We start from the raw sequence: 23,407 nt of genomic DNA, 5'->3' as shown, positions 1-23,407 counted from the left end.
GAGGAGGTGCCTTACATATGTGAGGTCCTCTGGCAATTGGCCGGGGACTCCTTAGGACGGCGCGCGCGGTCCCTTTAAGAGAGGGTGAGCGCGCACGCGCTCGCCCGAAGCACACAGCCGGGGAAGGAGCGTGTGCCGGAAGCAGCGGGGAGAGAAGCGCTAGAGGACGCCGCGCCAGGAGCGGGGAGGTGAGAGGGACGGCGTCTCTGCCTAGCAAGGGGCAGAGACGCCGATCCTACACAGGGATTAGGTTTCCTGCTTGGTGATAGGTGTGGAACCTATTTAGGGACAACAGGGTAGACAGGGTGATATTACATCTACCTAGGGGTCTCCACTCCCCCTTTCCCTAGTTGTTAGGTTTCCTTCCACATCTTCCCGTCGTTGTACACTTGTTCCTTCCCTCACCCAGCATGACAGGTATCAGCAAGGCCAAGCGCAGCGACCTTCTACAGCTGGATCCAGAATGACTGCCTGTCAAACCTGATACACTCGTGACAATAACAAGCAGGTTGCTGCTACCTACCTGCCTGTTGTGCCTGGTGCCATTCTACCCCGGCACAGAGCGGTCACAGACCGTTCCTGCCGGGCATTCAGCTGCCTTTGCTGACCAGGCGGGGCGTGATATCCGACTCATTCTAATTGACATCCTTCTCCCCCAGGTAGACAGCGGGAATCCAGCTGTCAATCAGAATGATGTTGTAATTCCCGCCCTGTCAACACAGTAGAGCGGAAAAGAAGCCTCTCCACTGTCGACGTGACGTCAGCAGAGGCAGCTGAATCCTAGACAGGAGCGGTCTGTGACTGCTCTGTGCCGGGGAAGAACGCCGCCGGGCACAACAGGTAGGTAAGTAGCAATTACCTGCCTGTTAGTGCTTAGGCACATTTTTTGCTTTTCATAAAGTCCCGGATATACCCTTTAATGAAGGGTGAGAGGGAGAAAGCTCGACCATTTTGTGAATTTTTTTTTTAATTAATAAAGTTTGTTTTTTTATTATCGCTTTCTGTAATATAAAAAAATTACACATAGCTCTGATTGTTCAGTTTTGATAGAATTCAAATTTTCCTGTATGTCCACAAGTCGCCAGTGACGGAGCAGCCGACAGAATCATCAGAATGTACAGCACAAAAGTGGCGAAAGTTATAAAAGTTCTGCAGTAATAATTTACTATATACATACATATACATATATATACAGGGTGGTCCAAAAGTAGGTGGACAGAAAACTCCAAGCTCTTCTGGTGGACTTTTTTGGACTCTGAACAAATGTTTCAGCAACAAGTTGTTTCTTATCTTCTGTACAGACGGTTTTGGGTCGAGCAGTTTTTGGAGCATTAAGGATTGAGCCAGTGGCATTGAATTTGTCACGAATGCGGTAAATGGTTTGTCTCTTTGGGGCTTGAGTACCAAATGTTTCAACCCAATTTTGCTCTAACGGTTTCAGCATTTTGAGAGTTCCAATACTCTGTTAAAATCCATTTTCTTTGATCTGTATTTAAATTATTTGCCATTATCTCCCCGCGGAACTCCGCCCACTCTTCACAATGTCGGTGCAGCGGACAAACGGGAAGAGTCACATTCTGGCAAAAGTGAACAAAAAGGGATAAGATAATTTTTTTATATTATAAAAAGCTACAATAAAAATGCACGTTTTATTAATCAGAAAAAAAAAGAATTTTGCCCAAATCTATAAAATATATAAAAGTATAAAAAAATCCTGTCTAACTTGTGATGTTTGCTCCATTGAAAACATCAAAAAGCCAGAAGAGGCGACTAGACAGCAGTATGAGGAGCCTGCAGAAGCGCCATCTAGTGGTGTCAGCGCTCAACTGTCCCCACCGGTCTCGTGGTGTCGGCGCTCAACTGTCCCCACCGGTCTCGTGGTGTCAGCGCTCAACTGTCCCCACCGGTCTCGTGGTGTCAGCGCTCAACTGTCCCCACCGGTCTCGTGGTGTCAGCGCTCAACTGTCCACACCGGTCTCGTGGTGTCAGCGCTCAACTGTCCACACCGGTCTCGTGGTGTCAGCGCTCAACTGTCCACACCGGTCTCGTGGTGTCAGCGCTCAACTGTCCACACCGGTCTCGTGGTGTCAGCGCTCAACTGTCCACACCGGTCTAGTGGTGTCAGCGCTCAACTGTCCACACCGGTCTAGTGGTGTCAGCGCTCAACTGTCCACACCGGTCTAGTGGTGTCAGCGCTCAACTGTCCACACCGGTCTAGTGGTGTCAGCGCTCAACTGTCCACACCGGTCTAGTGGTGTCAGCGCTCAACTGTCCACACCGGTCTAGTGGTGTCAGCGCTCAACTGTCCACACCGGTCTAGTGGTGTCAGCGCTCAACTGTCCACACCGGTCTAGTGGTGTCAGCGCTCAACTGTCCACACCGGTCTAGTGGTGTCAGCGCTCAACTGTCCACACCGGTCTAGTGGTGTCAGCGCTCAACTGTCCACATCGGTCTAGTGGTGTCAGCGCTCAACTGTCCACATCGGTCTAGTGGTGTCAGCGCTCAACTGTCTACATCGGTCTAGTGGTGTCAGCGCTGAACTGTCTACATCGGTCTAGTGGTGTCAGCGCTGAACTGTCTACATCGGTCTAGTGGTGTCAGCGCTGAACTGTCTACATCGCTCTAGTGGTGTCAGCGCTGAACTGTCTACATCGGTCTAGTGGTGTCAGCGCTGAACTGTCTACATCGCTCTAGTGGTGTCAGCGCTGAACTGTCTACATCGGTCTAGTGGTGTCAGCGCTGAGCTGTCTACATCGCTCTAGTGGTGTCAGCGCTCAACTGTCCACATCGCTCTAGTGGTGTCAGCGCTGAACTGTCTACATCGGTCTAGTGGTGTCAGCGCTGAACTGTCTACATCGGGGGGATTACTGAGACCCTCACTCCAGCAGCTCTGATCCAGTCTACTCTGCAGTGAAGAGTTTAGATCGGAGGCTACAGCGAGGAGCAGAAGAAATCACCTCCGACCAGACACAAGCGACCCCCACAGGTCTTCCCCTCCAGATCTCCCCCCGCTCTGCAGAACCCGCATTTCCTCCTCTTCAATTGAATCTTCTCCTTGATCGGATGCAGTAAAGTTAAAGCTGGGGAAACAAGAACACGCCCACAAGACCCGGCGGAAATGACGTCATACGGGGCAGGAGCCCATTCATTCTGGTATCTGCTGTACGCAGCCGCGCACCAGCAGGTGTGACCGGGACGCGCACGTCACTCACAGCCTGATCATGTGATCCAGACTCCGCCCTTGCACGTGACTTTTCACATGACTGTGATATCACCTCAGGTCCTCTCACCACGGAGTCACACAAACTGTCGCGCTCTGAAGCCCGAGGGAAGTGTCCGGTCATGGCGCCAACATAAGCCGCCGCGCACATCACCAGAGTAAGGAACTGACCTGTGTAATCTGCCTCCACCCGCGGCTCGTGTCCGCGCGTGGTCTGCCTGTTCCTGCGTCTCGTGCCCGCGCGTGGTCCGCCTGTTCCTGCGTCTCGTGCCCGCGCGTGGTCCGCCTGTTCCTGCGTCTCGTGCCCGCGCGTGGTCCGCCTGGTCCTGCGTCTCGTGCCCGCGCGTGGTCCGCCTGTTCCTGCGTCTCGTGCCCGCGCGTGGTCCGCCTGTTCCTGCGTCTCGTGCCCGCGCGTGGTCCGCCTGGTCCTGCGGCTCGTGCCCGCCTCCGCCTGGGGCCGGTGCCCGCGCGTGGTCCGCCTGGGGCCGGTGCCCGCGCGTGGTCCGCCTCCGCCTGGGGCCGGTGCCCGCGCGTGGTCCGCCTCCGCCTGGGGCCGGTGCCCGCACGTGGTCCGCCTCCGCCTGGGGCCGGTGCCCGCGCGTGGTCCGCCTCCGCCTGGGGCCGGTGCCCGCGCGTGGTCCGCCTCCGCCTGGGGCCGGTGCCCGCGCGTGGTCCGCCTCCGCCTGGGGCCGGTGCCCGCGCGTGGTCCGCCTGGGGCCGGTGCCCGCGCGTGGTCCGCCTGGGGCCGGTGCCCGCGCGTGGTCCGCCTGGGGCCGGTGCCCGCGCGTGGTCCGCCTCCGCCTGGGGCCGATGCCCGCGCGTGGTCCGCCTCCGCCTGGGGCCGATGCCCGCGCGTGGTCCGCCTCCGGTGCCCGCGCGTGGTCCTCCTGGGGCTCGTGTTAACTTTGGTCACGTCCCAATCTTCAGGCAACCAAGGGACGAGATCGATGTGTACCAGGACGTATTCTTAAGTACCCGCCTTAGGTAGCTGGATGTCGTCCTCCTGCAGTCTCTGAAACGGGTAATCTGGTTTTGGCATGCATTTTGTGGGACTCTTAATAGGTCTACCGGGGTTAAGTTTCGCACAAATGAGACATACTTTGTAGCCGCATTCGGGAACCCTGGGGCGCACTAGTTTTGTAGCACCACTGCACACACAATACCCATTGAATTGTGCGCCGGGGGAATGTGCTAGGGCAGCCATCATGGGGAACAGGCAGCGTGGGAGGCAAATCCTGGTGTTTACCTGCCATACCCCTGACTCTCACCGTACAGCACCTGCTTTGGCCTATGCGTTCTGTTCATGTGGGGCAGCCTGGGTCTGGAAGACCTGCAGTAGTCCACTATCAACGGCCACTGAGGCCGATGCGGTGAAAAGGGGCTTCCCGCACTCTCGGTCACTGAGTCCCCCTAGCGGGGCCGTGTCTGCTATGGCCAGGGAAATCCCTTCTGCAAGGGGAGTTTGTTCCCGTGTACGGTGATAGCTGCCCTTCGGGGAAGGGTGAGTGCTGTGAGTAGCTGCTCTACCGCCTCATAGGTTTGCCAGCAGAGGCCAGAAAATTACGGCTGCGCCAAAGGCATGTGCGACCCTTTAAAACATATCTAGAGTCCCAAAATACATGAATCTCTTTACCTTTCCCAGATTGCACGGTGCAGCGAGCACCGTCAGCTCAGTCTCTGGCGTAGAGCCGCTGGAGAAGAGTGGTTCATGTATGACTGCCTTACCACTGTGGACTACTGCATACCCGGTGATGAACTGAGCACCGCCGCGCACAGGGCCGTGTCTCCTAGCTGTGACGCGGCCGGGTCAGCACACAGGGAAGTTAACAGGTGCAGTGCTGGCCCGGCCGAATAAGAAGCAGGGGCCCTGTGCAGCTGCTGGGGGAGCGGTCCGGGGCCCCCCCCCGCCTCTGCCTGGCAGTATGTACCGCATTTGCGCCGCACATATTATAATGAGGGCAATCTGGCCACGGGCCCCGGGCGGTAGCCCAGATTGCCCTCATCATGTCACTCGAGCACCCGCTATACTCGGTGCATACCCGAGCACCTGATGCAAACTCAAGTAGCGAGCACTTGCGCTCAACATTAGTCGCCATATCGTCGTCATTTTTTTTTCTGTACTTCTGAAAAAATCCCAACCCTAACCCTAGCCCAACTCTAACCCTAGCCTAACCCTAGCCCAACCCTAACCCTAACCCTGGCCCAACCCTAGCCCAACCCTAACCCTAAAGTTTATTTTTTACTCCGTTCCACATGCGGTATAAGTGATTAGACGACTTTATTCTTTGGGTCAGTGCAATTACAGCGATGTCAGATTCATATCGGGTTTTTATGATTGACAGCTGTCACACACTAAAAAAACCCTTTTTTTTTTTGCAAAGACTAGTTTTTGCATCGCCATATTTTGAGAGCTATAATTTTTCCATATTTTGGCCGACAGAGTCATGTGATGGCTTGTTTTTTGCGGGATGAGTTGACTTTTTTTTGGTGCCATTTTCAGGCACGTGACATTTTTTGATCGCTTTCTATTCTGATTTTTGGAAGGCAGAATAAACAAAAAACAGCAATTCCAGAATAGTTTTTTTTTTTACTGTCGTTCTGCATGTGGTAAAATTGATAAGGCTGCTTTATTCTTGGGGTCAGTACATTTACAGCGGTACCGCATTTATGTTGTTTTTTTTACATTTTGGCGCTTTTACACAAAAACTATTTTATAGAAAAAATAATTGCTTTTGCATCGCTTTATTCTGAGAGCTATAACTTTTTTATTCTTCGGCCGTTGGAGCTGTATGGCGGCATGTTTTTTGCAGGACAAGATGACGGTTTCAGCGGTGCCATTTTTATTTATATTTGTCTTTTTGATCGCGTGTTATTCCATTTTTTGCTTGGCGGTATGATGATAAAACATTGTTTTATGTTTTTGTTTTTTATTTTTATTTTTTACCATGTTCACTAAAGGGGTTAACTAGCAGGACAGTTTTATAGGTCAGGTCATTACGAACGTGACGATGCCAAATATGTGTACTTTTATTGGTGTATTATTTTTTTCCATAAGATTATTTATTTATGGGTACAATATATTTTTATTATTTTTTTCATTTTTTTAAAAACATATTTTTACAGGTGTTTTTTTTTTTTTTTTTTTTCCACTTTCTGACACTTTTCTTACTTTTACACATTGTCCCACTATGGGACTTTCACTTTTTGCAGCCTGATCGGCTGTATAGCACAGGAATGCAGAACCATCCCTGTGCTAAGCTGTCTGTCAGCGCTGCACAGGGAGAAGTTACTTTGGTCGCGCACTGCGCATGACCAAAGCAACTTCCTGCCTCCTGGTGACCCGGATGTTGTCATGATGACATCGGGTCACCATGGCAACATCCGGGACTGGACTCACACGCCGCGGGATGCCGACAGAGAAGGTAAGTATAGCGCTTACCTCCTCTTGCCACCGGAATGCTGCGATCGATTTCGATCATAGCATGACAGGGGTTAATGTGCCGGGAGCGGTGTGGGACCGCTCCTTGCACATAGCATCGGGTGCCAGCTGTAACAATCAGCTGACACCCGGAGGTGATCTCGCCTAGGCATACTAATACGTATCTGGCCCTTAAGGCCCAGGGCACAGATACATATTAGTACGCCCTGGGCCACAAAGGGGTTAAACGAGGAGATTATAGGGACAATAAGACCTTCTCTCTCAGAGCGTGTGCTGTCCAGGGCAGTAGGAAGTGTCAGGGACAAGAGACTACACTGGATGCCTTCATCTTGGGGCCATTTGGAGCAAATTCCATGCAGGCTCCAATTTTCTGCAACACTTTTGTCCCTGACAAATCAAAAGATTCATCAGAGAAACTAAAACCTGGATCACAATTGAAATTGAATCATGCAAATTCAGTCGGAGGGCCTGAGTCATTTGTAATTTAGTAGCTCGTCCCTCTACCCCTTCACAAGTGACATATTCGGGGGACAGTATACCTTCTGATCTGTGTTCTTGCATTAATACTCTACTGGCTGCTCCAGTATCTATCATGGGGACAGTGAGTGTGGGTCCTTGAGGGGTGACAATGGGGCACAGGGAGACGTCTGGATTGCCAGTTTCCTATAGGGGATTCAGGATAGTAGCTGTTAATCTTGCTGGACAGTTGGCCGTAAAAAGTCCCCCCCCCCCCCTTTCTTTCTTTTCCACAACATCAATATGTCTCTATTACTTAATGATTACTTCCCCCTCCCTCTTCCCTTTCTTGCTACAGGGTCCTAATTAACTCTTCCTTTGACATGTTTTCTACTTCAGCGCCCCGTGCTGAATCCTTCAGATCAACCTATTGCGCCACTCCTGGCGACTAGTGTATACTACGGTCTGGACTATATCTCTAAGACCATTCATGAATCACTGCAGCAATAGTAAGGGATCACTGTAAAATGACTGAGACTAGATCATCCCAAGTGGCCCGATATGCCTCCTCAACACCACAGAGAGGCATTTTAGATGTTAGGGGGTCCGGGAGCTGAGTAGCGAGCGATGAGCTCACTAGGAGACCAGGGCCAGTGTCATTCTATTGGCTATACCTATGGTGGATCATGTACCAGCAGGTTACTTTTTATCCTAGGAGGTAGAAAGTGTACATGACTCGTGGTCCTCATGGGGTCAGAGGCACCTTGGACATCTATGGACATGGGGACCCACAGGACACAATAATTAACCCCACGGGGATTCTGTACACAATATCTTCAATTCCTGCATAAGGCAGGGCTGTCACAAGGGATGCAAGTTTTACATCAAGTACAGAGACTACAGGGATCTCTGTATTTCCATGTATCATAGATTACATACATAGTTCTATGTCTATTTTCCCTGATTTATGTTCACTCATTGAGAGATGCTTTGACTACTTCTAACTAAATCCTAGCCAGCTCAAGTCTGCTCCTATCTATCTTCTAGTAATCTTTCCCGATTGCAAATACACTTCTCCCATTCCTTCTTAGTCTTTTCACTATATCACATGCATGGACAAAGGTGGTACCTCTCAGATCGCTTACTTCCTTTCAGTTGCCAGTCCTCATGACTGCAACTTTAATGCCTGCAGTTAACCGAAGAACTGAATGGGCCCATAGAGTCTTAACCGCAGAAGACTCTACTCTTCTCCCAGCTTCCTCAGCTTGCAAGAGGAGGAATTCAACTCCAAGAACCAAAATGTTCTCGAAAAAGAAGAATTTTAGGAAATATCAACATCAGGTAACAAGCCCTATGTACTCATGTAACTTTGATACCTAACCAAACAAATAACAATCCAAAAACGATACTACCAATAGTTATTACAATTACTTCCACTAGTCAAAAATAACACGTCATGGGAGAATAAGTTATTTTTACTATCTGTATAGCTGTTTTGGATCCCATTGGGGGCCCTGACTGCACACCTAGGAGTCATTCCATGTCAAGTGGACCAGTGGTCCCCACTTGACCTTCTCCGATTTTGCTGAAAATTTATAAGGATGTACATGTATGTTTGAAAATAGGTTCTGTAAATTTTTAGGGCCAGTTCTCAAATACATTGGGCACTGTTGACCTTTCACTGGAGGTTCCACCAAGCCTGCGGCTTCAGCTAAGAGGATTTTGCAAACTTTGGCACATAGCCATTAGAGTTTTATACTGGCTATGATGCTGAAATTTGGCATACTAGCTCAACTTTTGCTGCTAAACACGATAAAATTATTACCGGCTATGACAAAACCATATTTCGGCCGCAATTTTGTGTCAAAGTAGCTTGTAAAACGCGTCGCATAAAATTTATACCAAACTTTGCCCATATATAACTCAAGACCAAAAACCAATAGTAACTGGTGCTTTGCCCTGTACACCAAACATCTACATGACTTTGCATTGCTGCAATATCACGGTCAAATCGTATGTATTTGTGGAAATATTCACACCCACATATGATGAAAAACTTAAAAAACCCGAATTTTACCTATCTTTAGGTCAAATTTCTCAAAAAGGGTACCCTAAAATATATTAATTCTGATATCATTAGAAAGCACATTTTTCTCTACAAGGATCATTGTTTTGTTTTTTTTGGAGTCTCTCAGTTTAAGAAAACAAAGCTCGTAGCTCTCACCCATTAGACCTACAGGAAGGCTCTGGGAGTTCTCTCGCCCATTAAATCAGCTGAGTGTAATAAGAAGTCCCAGATGTGATAGGCCTCTCACCTACCAGACCAGCTCCATGGACAGTGGGAAGGCTCACATGGCTCTCTGACCCACTAAAAACCTGACTAAGGTAGGAAGGCCCAGGTGTGGTAGGCCTCTCACCTACTAGACCAGCTGTGCCGTTGGCTACCCCCTATGCAGATCCTTAAAGAAGTTGTCCGGTACTTTTTTTTTTAAATTGCCCAACGTATTCAGCATGTGGGCATAAGTATATTTGTAAATACCTTGTGTGACGGGCGCTAGTTACCCCATCCGCAGATGTCCAATCTTCTGCAGGCCCCTGACATGGAAAGGCTTTTCTTACACTGGGATATATAAAATATGACTATCGCACAGTGTCTCCAAGATGAACTTAACTTTTATTCTCACAAGCAGGTTTTATAGAGAATCACACAGGCTATTTTTAGCACCCATTGTTCTCACCAGATAATACCCACAGTAGGCTCCCAGACAGCAGTTATGCAACAACCCATTAATCAGCACATTGTCTGTTTGCCACTGCTAAGTGAGCACAGGAAGGTGGGGGCCAGGAGTGCTTCGGTCACATCACAGAATGTCCAACAATATGCGATCCACAATATTCACCCCACTTTATAACATTATGTCCCATTAGCTGCATAGGCGCTACGACAACCCCCATGTGGCAAAATCTTGGAGTACGGGGTTGATCCGTCACACCTTGTGTTGCTAATAATGCCTGTGAGCGGCGCTATCGGTGGCTGCCCACAGGCATCACGTGACCCCCCGCTGATGTCACGACAAGTGAGGCGTGAGTCAGCTGCTGGGTTGTAGGCGGGATTATTCTCCGCGTCACACCCAGCATCCACCGCGCGCTTTCCCAATGAATGGTGAGAGGGAGAGCGCGCGGTGGATGCCGGGTGTGACGCAGGGGAATAACCCCGCCCTCAACCCAGCAGCCACCGGTGGAATACGGAAGAGGGACCCTTGGCGGCAGCCTGGACTTGTCGTGACGTCAGCGGATGTCAGTGCCGGCTGCAGCCGGGGGTCACGTGATGCCTGTGAGCGGCCAGTGATAGCGCCGCTCACAGGCATTATCTGCAACACAAGGTATTTACAGAGATACTTATGCCCACATGCTGAATACATTGGGCAACTTGAAAAAAGTACCAGACAACCCCATTAACCAGCTGTACAGCAACCACACAACACACAACTGGAAGCAGGTACAACACACACTGATGACCAAATAATCACTTCCAAATCTTCCTAAAATAGGCACAATAATTTAGTTTCAGCATCCAACTTCAACTTACAATTTTACTTTCATCTTTTGCAAGTTTTACTTTCAACTTTTGTACAGTACTGTCTCTTTAAAAACGCACACACTTCTCAGCACAGAAAACTTGCACACAGCTGCAGCTTCACCCCTGCGCAGCACCACCAGCCCCTCCCTTTTCACAGCATGAAGATAAGGATTCTTCTACACAGAAGTAGGAAGAATGCAGCAGATATGGAAGTTTCTTAACAGAGTTATTACATTTGTTCAGCATAACACAAACTCCAAGAATTCCACATGAAACTCCTGTAGGGCTCAGCCTGGCGTACTACACCCAGGGCACCACTTCTGTGCATCTTTCCCAGAATGACAAGTGACGATTCCTTCATGCGTGCTCATTCAGGGATCTACTCCACAGTGATCTTTTTTTTTCTTCACGTAGAGTCCCGTATCTCAATCACTCCGCCTGTTTCAACTCAAAGTGAGCTGAATGTCCTCTGGACACGCCTAATGGGACCTCTTATATCAATCAAGGACTTATTTGTTTGTCCCTTATACTCTGTTACTCATCCAATTTCATTCAACAATTGTTAGTTATATATATCTAAAATCACACTGAAACACATAATACACAACAAATTATCTTATAACTCTATATGTTCAATCATACACACAAAATCCAAACAATGGCAGTGGTTTGATAACAACGGTCTTGTAGGACTACTACGTACTCGTCTTGGACCACCAGAAAGCACTGAAACCTTTTAACACAAAGGGCTACTCACCACGGAATTATTTTCAGTGATTTATGGGAAAGGTCCGTGCAGTCGGGTCACAGAGAGGTCCAGTTAACATCCCGGTTTTCGGCACTATGTAATGTCGTGGTCGCCCTTCCAAGAAGAGCTAATTTGGATTGAGATAATTATCTCTAAATCTGTCTGCCATGTTTGGTTGTAATTCTATAAATCAATACGATGCATCTGAGAGAAGAGAATAACACACAGCCGGTGTCTGTACAATCCTTCTCTGCCCTCGGATCCAAAGCAACAAGGATTTATCCCCAGAAGAAAGGGGATGGATAACATTACCTAACAGAGAAAGCATTTTAATTGGAAATAACAGTCATCCTTGAAAGCTAGAAAGCTAGCTCTGTCCAATTAACTATACTTTATAAAACAGAGGAAAGTGTAACAGAAACACAGCTCTACACCCTGTGTTATCACTTTTATGAATAACACTTATAAAGCTAATATTAAATTATTTAGATATATAGGCAGCGAATTCTGCTTGCCACGGTGGGATATAACAAGGGGACATACTATGCCACCCTACCCAGGGGGCACAAACTAACCCTATACCTACAACTAGGTAACCATTACCACGTACATACCATACCTCACACTTACCTTCCAAGAGGAAAGCCGCAGCAAGGTGCTTCCCCCACTCACCAGAATACCAATCGCCAGGTACACACAGGTACAGTACAGCCATCTTAGCTAATTCTAACATTCTTTAAGTATTTAAAGTAACCTCATTAAGTATGAAGGTACCACTGCACCCCAAGTAAAGGGAAAGCCTGACCTCAGAAGCTCCCCAATGTCGGGTACAATCAAGCCCACCCACGATCACCATATTAGGTATAACAGCCTATTATCATAATAATCAAACCTCATAACTATTTCCATCAGCCGTCGAGTTTAACCACTACCTTGCCTTTTGTCCTCAGTTATCGTATACTGAGTACTTACCTAGCCCACAGATCCATCTTCCTCATTCAAGTCCTCCTGACCAGGTTACTCTGCAGATCTGTTCAGTCCATTGGAAGGCTAACACCCTTCAACCGACTAAAAACTTACCATCTCCCCCTTTCACCAGGTGAGGACTTGCTCCCTAACCGGTTAAAACCAACTCAACACAGAAGAAAATTCACCTCCAATATAGTGGACTCTCGTTCACGTAATTTTTCCCCGTCCCTGTCTATAAAGATATATCAGTATTATTCATTTTTACTTCTATTACGTTTTTAATAAATTGTCACTGGTTTCATTAATCCATTGGTCTCCTCCTTTCTATACCTCTGGGTCCAGCGCAAGTTCTTAACTATATTTTGTATATATCCTTGCACCACTCGTGGTAAGTTGTCTTACTTGCAGCAGACCCCAAGAGGCTAACCTAGCAAAGCGCCACTGAAACCTACTCATACATCTCCAGCTCTGCCCAGTAACAGACAACCTGGACAGACTCTAGACAGGCGAGTACCACAAGCAACCCCAGAAGAGTATAGCAAGAATTGCAATCAAAAGGAACAAATGAATGATTACCTGAAGGGGTTAATTCTGACAGAAGTGAAGTATTGTTTTAAAAGCAGAGAAGCAAAGCAGAACCCATCACAGGGGCTCACAATACCACATGGTCATTCCATGGAGTGAGACGGAAGTAACAACAAGAGTTTATTCACTCAGCAACGACTGAAGACGGCAGAAGATCCGCGATGGATGACAGAACTGGTGATGGGACCTGCGAGTGATCGGCACCGCCGGCTAATGGACTCTCCAGAGATAATGAAGAAGTACAAGTGAGTTCTCTGCACCCTCTAGTCCATCACTTTGTGCATCCAAGAAAACCAGATATTATAAAAGTAAAAAAGTCCGATATTAACCCCATAACAGCCGGACAGACTGACACAAGGACACGGCCATTGTTAGTAAGATTGTGATGAAATCTCGCCCAGAAGAAGGAGGAAACGGATGATAAAAGCTGCGCGTAAAGACTTCCTATTGTACTGACTGTATTTAGAAAATCACACTTAAAAATATGATCCCAAGGAGCCCAACTTGAATCTTTGTACAAATGTAACCAAGAACTCAAGTAACACATTTGCCTTTTTTGAAAATTTTATAACATATTGTATTTTTCAAAATTGCGCATGAAAATTTTGAATTTGACTCCTCAAAAACAAAATCATAGAATCATAGAATGGTAGAGTTGGAAGGGACCTCCTGGGTCATCTGGTCCAACCCCCTGCTCAAAGCAGGATTCACTAAATCATCTCAGACAGATGTCTGTCCAGCCTCTGTGTGAAGACGTCCATTGAAGGGGAACTCACCACCTCTCGTGGCAGCCTGTTCCACTCATTAATCACCCTGTCAAAAAGTTTTTTCTAATATCTAATCTGTGTCTCCTCCCATTTAGTTTCATCCCATTGCTTCTAGTCTTTCCTTGTGAAAATGAGAATAAAGATGATCCTTCTACAATGTGACAGCCCTTGACATATTTGTAGACAGCTATTAAGTCTCCTCTCAGTCTTCTTTTTTGCAAGCTAAACATTCCCAAATCCTGCAACCGTTCCTCATAGGACATGGTTTGCAGACCGGTCACCATTCTGGTCGCTCTTCTCTGAACTTGCTCCAGTTTGTCGATGTCTTTTTTAAAATGTGGTGCCCAAAACTGTACACAGTATTCCAGATGAGGTCTGACCAAAGAGGAGTAAAGACCGATAATGACTTCACGTGATCTAGACTGTATGCTTCTGTTAATACATCCCAGAATTGTATTTGCCTTTTTTGCTGCTGCATCACACTGTTGACTCATGTTCAGTCTATGATCTATTAGTATACCTAAGTCTTTTTCACATGTACTGTTGCTTAGCTCTATTCCTCCCATTCTGTATATGCTTTTTTCATTTTTATTGCCCAGATGTAGTACTTTGCATTTTTCCCTGTTAAAAACCATTCTGTTGGTTGCTGCCCACTGCTCCAGTTTATTTAGGTCTTTTTGAAGCCTCTCTCTCTCTTCTCTAGTATTAACTATCCCTCCTAGCTTTGTGTCATCAGCAAATTTAATCAGTTTACCCTCAATTCCTTCATCTAACTCATTGATGAAGATGTTGAACAATACAGGTCCCAGGACAGAGCCCTGTGGTACCCCACTTGAGACATTCATCCAGCTGGATGTGAAGCCATTTACAACCACCCTTTGAGTCCGATCACTAAGCCAGTTATGAATCCACCTAACAGTTGCCTTGTCCATTGCATACTTGGTCATTTTTTCAATAAGGATGGTGTGAGATACTTTGTCAAATGCTTTGCTGAAGTCAAGATATACTATATCTACAGCATTTCCCTGATCCACCCAGTCAGTGATTCTGTCATAGAAGGAAATTAAGTTAGTCTGACATGACTTGTTAGTTACAAACCCATGCTGACTCTGGTTAATCACTTCATTCTTATCCATGTACTTACATACATGTTGTTTAATAATTTGTTCAAAGATCTTTCCTGGTATAGAAGTCAGACTCACCGGCCTATAGTTCCCTGGGTCCACCTTCTTCCCCTTTTTGAAGATAGGAACAACATTTGCTCTTCTCCAGTCTTCTGGGACTTCTCCTGTTCTCCAAGAATTTTCAAAGATTATGGAGAGTGGTTCTAAAATTTCTTCTACGATCTCCTTCAGTACTTTGGGGTGTAATTCATCTGGACCTGGAGAGTTGAGCTCATTTATGTTAGCTAAATATTCCCTCACAATCTTTCTGTTTACAGATAACTTGGATTCTTCTATTCCTTTAAAAGGACAGTGAAGATCAGTTGATGTTACATTTTCTTTCTGAGAGAAAACAGATGCAAAATAGGAATTAAAAAGTTCGGCCTTCTCAACATCTTCTCTTACCATTTCTCCATTTTCATCCTGTAAAAATCCTATAGCATCTTTGACTTTTCTTTTACTTTTGACATACCCCCAAAATCCTTTTTTATTGCTTTTGACATCTCTTGCAAGCCTTAATTCATTGTCAGCTTTAGCTAACCTGATACGTGCCCTGCAGGATCTGCAGACTGCATTATAATCTTCTTTAGATATGCCTCCCTCTTTCCATTTAATAAACATTTCTTTCTTTCTTTTTAGCATGTGTTTAAGTTCTGTGTTCATCCATCCTGGTTTCCTTAAATGCTTCCCATTCTTCCTACTTTTCGGGATTGTTAACTATTGTGCTTTGAGAATCTCATTTTTAAAAATTTCCCATCCTTCCTGGACATTTTTGTCCTTAAGGACATCCAGCCATTGGATCCCTCCTATTCTCTTTCTGAGTCTCTTAAAATCTGCCTTTCTAAAATCTAACCTTGCAGTTTGAGTCTTCACATGTCTTCCTCCTCTAGTTATCCAAAATTCTATAATAGCATGATCGCTGCCTCCTAGGGTCCCAGCCACTTTTACCTCCTCAACCATTTCCTCCCTGTTTATAAGGATTAGATCCAAAGTAGCAGATCCCCTTGTTTTCTCCCCTACCTTTTGGAAGATAAAGTTGTCAGCAAGAGAGGATAAGAATTTGCTTGACCTGTTAGTTTTACTTGAGAGAGATTCCCAACAAATGTCTGGATAGTTGAAATCTCCCATGACCACTACGTCATATTTTTTGGAGAACTTGGTCATTTGATACATAAAGAGTTCATCCATATCTTCAGCTTGCCCAGGTGGCCTGTAGTAAATGCCTACAATGGTGTCCTTTCCGTTGTTCTCTCCTTGTATTCTTACCCAGACAGTTCCCACAGATCTCCCAGTCTCTGAAGCTTCAATCTCTGTGCAGATATACGCTTTTCTAACATACAATGCGACACCTCCTCCTCGTTTATCAAGTCTGTTTCTTGCAAATAAGTTGTATCCTTTTAGCCTTTTATTCCAATCATGTGTATCGTCCCACCAAGTTTCAGTGATTCCAATGACATCCTATTTCTTTTCCTGCATTAGTAGTTCCAATTCTCCTTGTTTGTTGCCCATGCTTTGTGCATTTGTATAAAAACATTTTAGTTTGTGATTGGTTTCTCTTCCTCCCATATTTTTATTATTTAAATTGTTTTGTCTTTGTTCTTCCTTTCCACTTCCAGTAGCAGAGATCTCAATAGTATTTGTCAGCTGTATGGCTTTTTCTGGCCTTTTGCTTCCCTTCCCACATTGTTCTAGTTTAAAGCTCTCCTGATGAGTGTAGCAAGGCGACTTCCAAATGCATGTTTTCCAGTCTTCGTAAGGTGCACCCCATCTCTAGAAAGTAGTCCATCGTATAGGTAATTCATTCCGTGATCCAGAAATCCAAATCCTTGTTGACGGCACCATCGACGTAGCCAGTTGTTCACCTGTAGAATCTTATTCCACCTCATTGTTCCATGGCCATCCACTGGGAGGATGGATGAGAAGACCACCTGCGCTCCCAATTCTTTCACTTTCTTGCCTAAGTCTTCAAAGTCACTGCAGATGGTTTCCAGGTCCTTTCTTGCGGTGTCATTTGTCCCCACATGTATTAGCAGGAATGGGTAGTGATCTGTAGGTCTGAAGAGTCTTGATATCCTGTCAGACACATCTTTAATTTTTGCTCCAGGAAGACAGCACATTTCTCTTGAGGTTATGTCTGGTCTGCAGATAGCGGCCTCTGTTCCTCTTAACAGGGAATCCCCCATGACCACCACTCTCCGTTTTTTCTTCACAACATTCTTCTTTCTCCATCCAGGAGGATTCTGAGGGCTTACAAGGTTATTCATTGCTGGCAAAGTCTTATTTTGCTGTATTTCTTCATGGTTCTCCTGCGAGAGAGCCTGGTACTGGTTCCTGAGCAGTATGGGTGCTGACTGCCTCTCGATCCTCCTGCTTCTGTGGGTCACATGCTTCCATTCTTCTGTTTCGTCAGGTGCAGTTCGAATTTCTTCTCTTTCTGAATCATGAAGAGATAATTCTGCTCTGTCTAAGAACTCTTTACCTTCCTTAATGATTTTCAAGGTAGTTAACCTCTCTTCTAGATTTCGCAACTTTTCCTCCAACAGGGACACAAGCTGCATTTCTGGCATGTGAAGTTTGGCTTTTCCACTGGCAAGTCTGTGAACATGTAGCAGGATATGCAGCTCACCAAATGGCTCCTGGACTCTTCCATGTTCTTACTGTTAATGTTCTGAAAACAGTGAAAAAAGCTTCAATATGCGCGCGCCTACCGGCGCGCGGTTTACCGATGTCCTCTTTCCAGCTCCAACAGCCAAAATCCAGTGTTCTTTGAGCTTGCGGAGACTCTTCACTTACCCCAAAATGCAGTGGGAATATGCAAATTATCTCCTCAGGACTCCTCCCCTGGTTTTAATAAAAAAATAGCAACAAATATAATCTTGTGACATCAAATTAAAGCCAGAACCATTCTAAACAAAACGCCGCTTCTCCATCTCTTTATCTTATTTCTGACCTGAGATATGATAACAAATGTAACATCATACAAGCCCAAAATTCAGACTTTTTCAAAAATGTAGAAATCTTTAAAAATTTAACTAATGAAGATAAAAATGCAAAACTTTTTTTTTGTAATTCATTTAAGTAGCACTTAAAAAAAAATCTAAGAAAAAAAATCCAAAGATCCCGGGTAAAAAAAACAATATTCAGACTTGACATGAAATGACCCACCTGTGACCTGACTTGTGCGTAATCTCCTGCCGTCTACGGGTCGTACCTGCGAGAAATATCTGCCTACGTCTGTGGGTCGTAGCTGTGACCTTGTGATGACACAGCTTCTAATCTTAATTACTCAGGTGCCAGATAAATACACTATTGTGTTTGTGTTGACTTTTAAATGTATGTGTGTTTCTTTGGCTGGTCAAGAAGGACATACTAGTATTTGTATAAACCTGAATATTGACTTCTGTTGGTCTGGAAACTATAGTGTTTAGTATGCTAATTACACATTGTACTAAGCCAGCTAATTGTTGATTTACAAGAGCAGGGGGATACCAACTATGCAAATTGATTAAATGCTCAAACATCAGGCATCGGGTCACCAGGCAGCAGGAAGTTACTTTGATCATGCGCAGTGCACGATCAAAGTAACTTGTGCCTGTGCAGGGCTGACAGCCTTCATAGCATAGAGATGTCCATAATGGGACAAAGTGTAAAAGTAAAAAAACAGTTTCAGAAAGTGAAAAAAAAAAAAAATTGTAAAAATATAAAAGAAAAAATACAAAAAAATAAAAATATACTGTACCCATAAATAATTATTATGAAAAAAAACAACCATCCAATAAAATAACACATATTTGGTATCGCCGTGTCCGGAACAACCTGACCTATAAAACTGTCCCACTAGTTAACCCCTTTAGTGAACACGGTAAAAAAATAAACAAAAAACGATGCTTTATCATCATACCGCCAAACAAAAAATGGAATAAAACGCAATCAAAAATACGAATGTAGATAAAAATGGTACCTCTGAAAACGTCATCTTGTCCCGCAAAAAACAAGCCGCCATACAGCTCCATCAGCTGAAAAAAATAAAAAAGCTATAGCTCTTAGAATAAAGCGATACAAAAAAAAATCCTTTTTTCTATAAAATTGTTTTTATTGTGTAAAAGCACCAAAACATAAAAAAACGATATAAATGTGGTACCGCTGTAAACGTACTGACCCGCAGAATAAAGCTACCTTATCAATTTCACCACATGCGGAACAGAATAAAAAACATTTCCTGAATTGCTGATTTTGTTTATTCTGCCTCCCAAAAATCGGAATAGAAAGTGATCAAAAAATGTCATGTGCCTGAAAATGGCACCAATAAAAACGTGAACTGAACAAAAAACAAGCCGTCACATGACTCTGTCGGCCAAAATATGAAAAAATGATTGCAAAAACTAGTCCTTGCAAAAAAAAAAAAAATAGCGTCTTTGACAGCTGCCAAACATAAAAACCCGATATGAAACTGGTATCGCTGTAATCGCACCGACCTGAAGAATAAAGTCGTCCAATCACTTATACCGCACGAGGAAGGGTTAGGGTTGTGCTGGGGTTAGGGTTGTGCTGGGGTTAGGGTTGTGCTGGGGTTAGGGTTGTGCTGGTGTTAGGGTTGTGCTAGGGTTAGGGTTGTGCTACGGCTAGGGTTGTGCTGGTGTTAGGGTTGTGCTGGGGTTAGGGTTGTGCTGGGGTTAGGGTTGTGCTAGGGTTAGAGTTGTGCTAGGGTTAGGGTTGTGTTAGGGTTAGGGTTGTGTTGGGGTTGGGATTTTTTCACAAGTAAAGAAAAAAAATGATGACGATATGGCGACTAGTGTTGAGCGCAAGTGTTCACTACTTGAGTTTGCATCGGGTGCTCGGGTATGCACTGAGTATCGCGGGTGCTCGAGTAACATGCTCGAGTCTCCGTTCTATATGTTTCGCGGCTGTTATACAGCCAGAAGACCTCGCGGGGATTGCCTGCCATGCACGAGCGATCCCCGCATGTTTTTTTGGGGTGTCTAACAACTGTGAAGCATGCAGGGCGGGGACTCGGGCATGTCACTCGAGCACCCGCAATACAATGGTGCATACCCGAGTACCCGATGCAAACTTAAGTAGCGAGCACTTGCGCTCAAGACTAATGACAACTAATTTAATATGATGACTTAATGTTATCAAATTCTGTGTCGTACCTCTGGGTTCAAAATGTTCACTATACCCCTTGATAAAATCCTTGAGGGGTCTAGTTTCCAAAATGGGGTCACTTGTGGGGGGTTTCTACTGTTTAGGCGGCTCAGGGGTTCTTCAAAAGCGACATGGCGTCCGCTCTCGATTCCAGCCAATTTTGTGTTCAAAAAGTCACATAGTGCTCCCTCCCTTCTGAACCCTGCCGTGCGCCCAAACAGTGTATTTTCCCCACATATGGGGTATCGGCGTACTCAGGAGAAATTGCACAACAGTTTTTTCGGGTCCATTTTCTGGGTGGTTTCTACTATTTAGGCACATCAGGGGCTCTCCAGACGCGATATGGCGCCGCTATTATTAAAGCAAATTTTACATTCAAAAAGTCAAATGGCGCTCCTTCCCTTCTGAACCCTGCCGTGCGCCCAAACAGTGGTTTTCCCCCACATATGGGGTATCTGCTTACTCTGGAGAAATTGCACAACAAGTGCCTGGTGCAATTTCTCCTGTTACTCTTATGAAAATGCAAAATTGGGGTCTGAAAAACATTTTTGTGGGAAAAATGTGAAAATTTTATTATTACGGCTCAATGTTATAAACTTCTGTGAAGCACCTGGGGGTTCAAGGTGCTCACCACACATCTAGATAAGTTCCCTGAGGGGTCTAGTTTCCAAAATGGTGTCACTTGTGGGGGGTTTCCACTCTTTAGGCACATCAGGGGCTCTCCAGACGCAACATGGCGTTTGCTAATTATTCAAGCAAATTTTACTTTCAAGAAGTCAAATGGCTCCTTTCCTTACGAACCCTGCCTTGTGGGTTTCCCCCACATATGGGGTATCGGCGTGCTGAGGAGAAATTGTACAACAAATTCTGGGGTCCATTTTTTCCTGTTACCGTTGCGAGAATAAAAAAAATTGGGTCTAAAGTAGCGTTTTTGTGGAAAAAGTTAAATGTTCATTTTTTTCTTCTATATTCCAAAAATTCCTGTGAAGCACCTGAAGGGTTAATAAAGTTCTTGAATGTGGTTTTGAGCACCTTGAGGGGTGCAGTTTTTGGAATGGTGTCACTTTTGGGTATTTTCTGTCATATAGACCCCTCAAAGTCACTTCAAATGTGATGTGGTCCCTAAAAAAATGGTTTTGTAAATTTTGTTGGAAAAATGAGAAATCGCTGGTCAACTTTTAACCCTTATAGCTCCCTAACAAAAAAAAATTTTGGTTCGAAAATTGTCCTGATGTAAAGTACACATGTGGGAAATGTTATTTATTAACTATTTTGTGAGACATATCGCTCTGATTTAAGGGCACGAAAATTAAAATTTTGAAAATTGCGAAATTTTCGCCGAATTTATCATTTTTTCACAAATAAACGCAAGTGATATCAAAGAAATTTTACCTCTATCATGAAATACAATATGTCACGAAAAAACAATCTCAGAATCAGGGGGATCCGTTGAAGCTCCAGAGTAATTACCTCATAAAGTGACAGTGGTCAGAATTGTAAAAATTGGCCTGGTCAATAACGTGCAAACCACCCTCGGGGGTAAAGGGGTTAAATTTCACTATTGAGATAGGTTTGTGTCATGATTCCTTGATTAACTGAGGTTAAATTCTCCTGTTTATATGTGTTTTTTAATTTTTTGATTTCAATAAAATATTATATTTTATGTTTGGTGTCCATACTCCTGTATGCTGACGACTGTTGGTCTGTAGACATTGTGACATAATAAGTATATGTATGTACGGTGTATGATATGTATATGTATGGTATATGTGTGTATGTATGTACAGTATATATTTATGTCTGTATGGTATATGTGTGTTTGTATGGATGTGTCAGGGAAATATTGAGAAATATTCTTTCTTTCTTCCCCTGAAGCCCCTCTCACCCCTCACTTATCCACCTTTATCACAAGACAAGAGCTAGCAATCGACCACTTGACAGTACAAGAGCTGTCTCCCTGTAAATCTCAGCGCAAAAACCCAATTAACACACTCATGAGTAAGGCCCTGTAAACAAATGCTGGCAAGAGAGGTGCCACCAACCTACTTAAAATGCGAGTAGATTTGCCCCTGGCAAAGGCAGGGGACAATTAGACGCAGGCTTGCGATAAATCTACAGATACCTGTAGATACCTGTAAAAGTAACAAAATATCAGGTCGCAACTACGCCATGAGTGGTCTCTAAATGAAGATAAAATCATAATAGAAAATATGGTATCAATTTTGGGCTTCTGTGAGCAACCAGGGATAAGTTATCGCGGAAGTTAGTTATTTTAATAAAAACACGAAGGGTGGAGCCCAAGCCCACATGATGTCACCACAGAGGTGTGTGAGCAGATCTCCCCTTAGGCATAAAAGAGCCCACTGAACATTGATCCACATTCATTGCGGGAGATATATTTACTATATGCAACAGATCCTGTTCAATAACAGTGTAATCAAGCGGAGTGTTTCCCCTCCACCTCTATTGGATCGTCTCAGCGATCGTATAGTAAGTTTCTGCTTTAATCCTTATTATTTTGTGTAACTGCTTATGTATTGTAATGTCTCCTTTGTAAAATCCTTGTATATATTTTTCCTAAACACTGCCTCCCTTATGGATTAAATATAAAATGTAATAGTTCCGTTTCTTTTGTCCTGTAATCATTCACTCTCCCGAAGCCATATACCCTACCAGAACGCAGGCGTCCGGCCAGGCCTGTATTTTATTTCAAACTCGGCCGGTGGTGGCAGCAAAGGATAATAATTGGACTATCGTGAAGCTGACAGTGACTGTAGGGGGGGCGTATACGCATATTCCATGCGTTGGAATCTGGAGGTGTGACGCCTCGCTGTGAATCCCTGACAAATTGTTGGCAGCAGTGGGATATTACAGAACATCAGTGGCTGGATTGAGCAATCATTCCTGTCACTGAAAACTTGAACGGTTCTTGCGAGAATTCTATGCAGAGTTTTAAGAAATCAGACTCAGTGTTTTAATATTTTTTATCTGGGAAATTACTGTACGTGTAGCAGTTGCATCCCCTCCCCTTCTCTTCTTTTTCTGTCCTATCTTTTATTTAGCAATGATGGCTACACATGGAGAGCCATGGTATACCCAGCAGTCGAAGACCACTCTCACTGCCCTCTGTGAGCTGAGACAGATTGACCACACAGGCAAAAACAAGGGCCAAATGATTGCTGAACTGTTGCAAGGTGCTGCAGAGCTCATCCCACAGCAGAGCCCTGATGAAGGGGCGGCCAGCCAAGGCCCGGATGGCACTGCTGCAAGGGTCCCACCTGTGATTGCCAGCCATACCCGCAGCCAGGATAGTGTGGACCCCCACCTGCAGAGAG

At 45.1% G+C, this 23,407-nt stretch overlaps 1 protein-coding gene across 1 annotated transcript in view; it reads left to right on the top strand.

The window, feature by feature from the left end:
- The first annotated feature begins 3,218 nt into the window (after positions 1 to 3,218).
- LOC141257278 (uncharacterized) overlaps positions 3,219 to 23,407 on the top strand; it is a 149,730-nt gene continuing 129,541 nt past the window's right edge. The window contains exon 1 of the mRNA XM_073671658.1: positions 3,219 to 3,378. Coding sequence (XP_073527759.1) covers positions 3,260 to 3,378 — 119 coding nt within the window. The 5' untranslated portion in view covers positions 3,219 to 3,259. The remainder of the gene's footprint in view (positions 3,379 to 23,407) is intronic.

The sequence above is a fragment of the Phyllobates terribilis genome, unplaced genomic scaffold (assembly GCF_046119375.1).
Source record: "Phyllobates terribilis strain yellow unplaced genomic scaffold, ASM4611937v1 Scaffold_3__8_contigs__length_932513732, whole genome shotgun sequence".
NCBI lineage: Eukaryota > Metazoa > Chordata > Amphibia > Anura > Dendrobatidae > Phyllobates > Phyllobates terribilis.
Note: the sequence above shows the minus strand (reverse complement) of the source record. Positions and strands in the feature narration are given on the sequence as shown.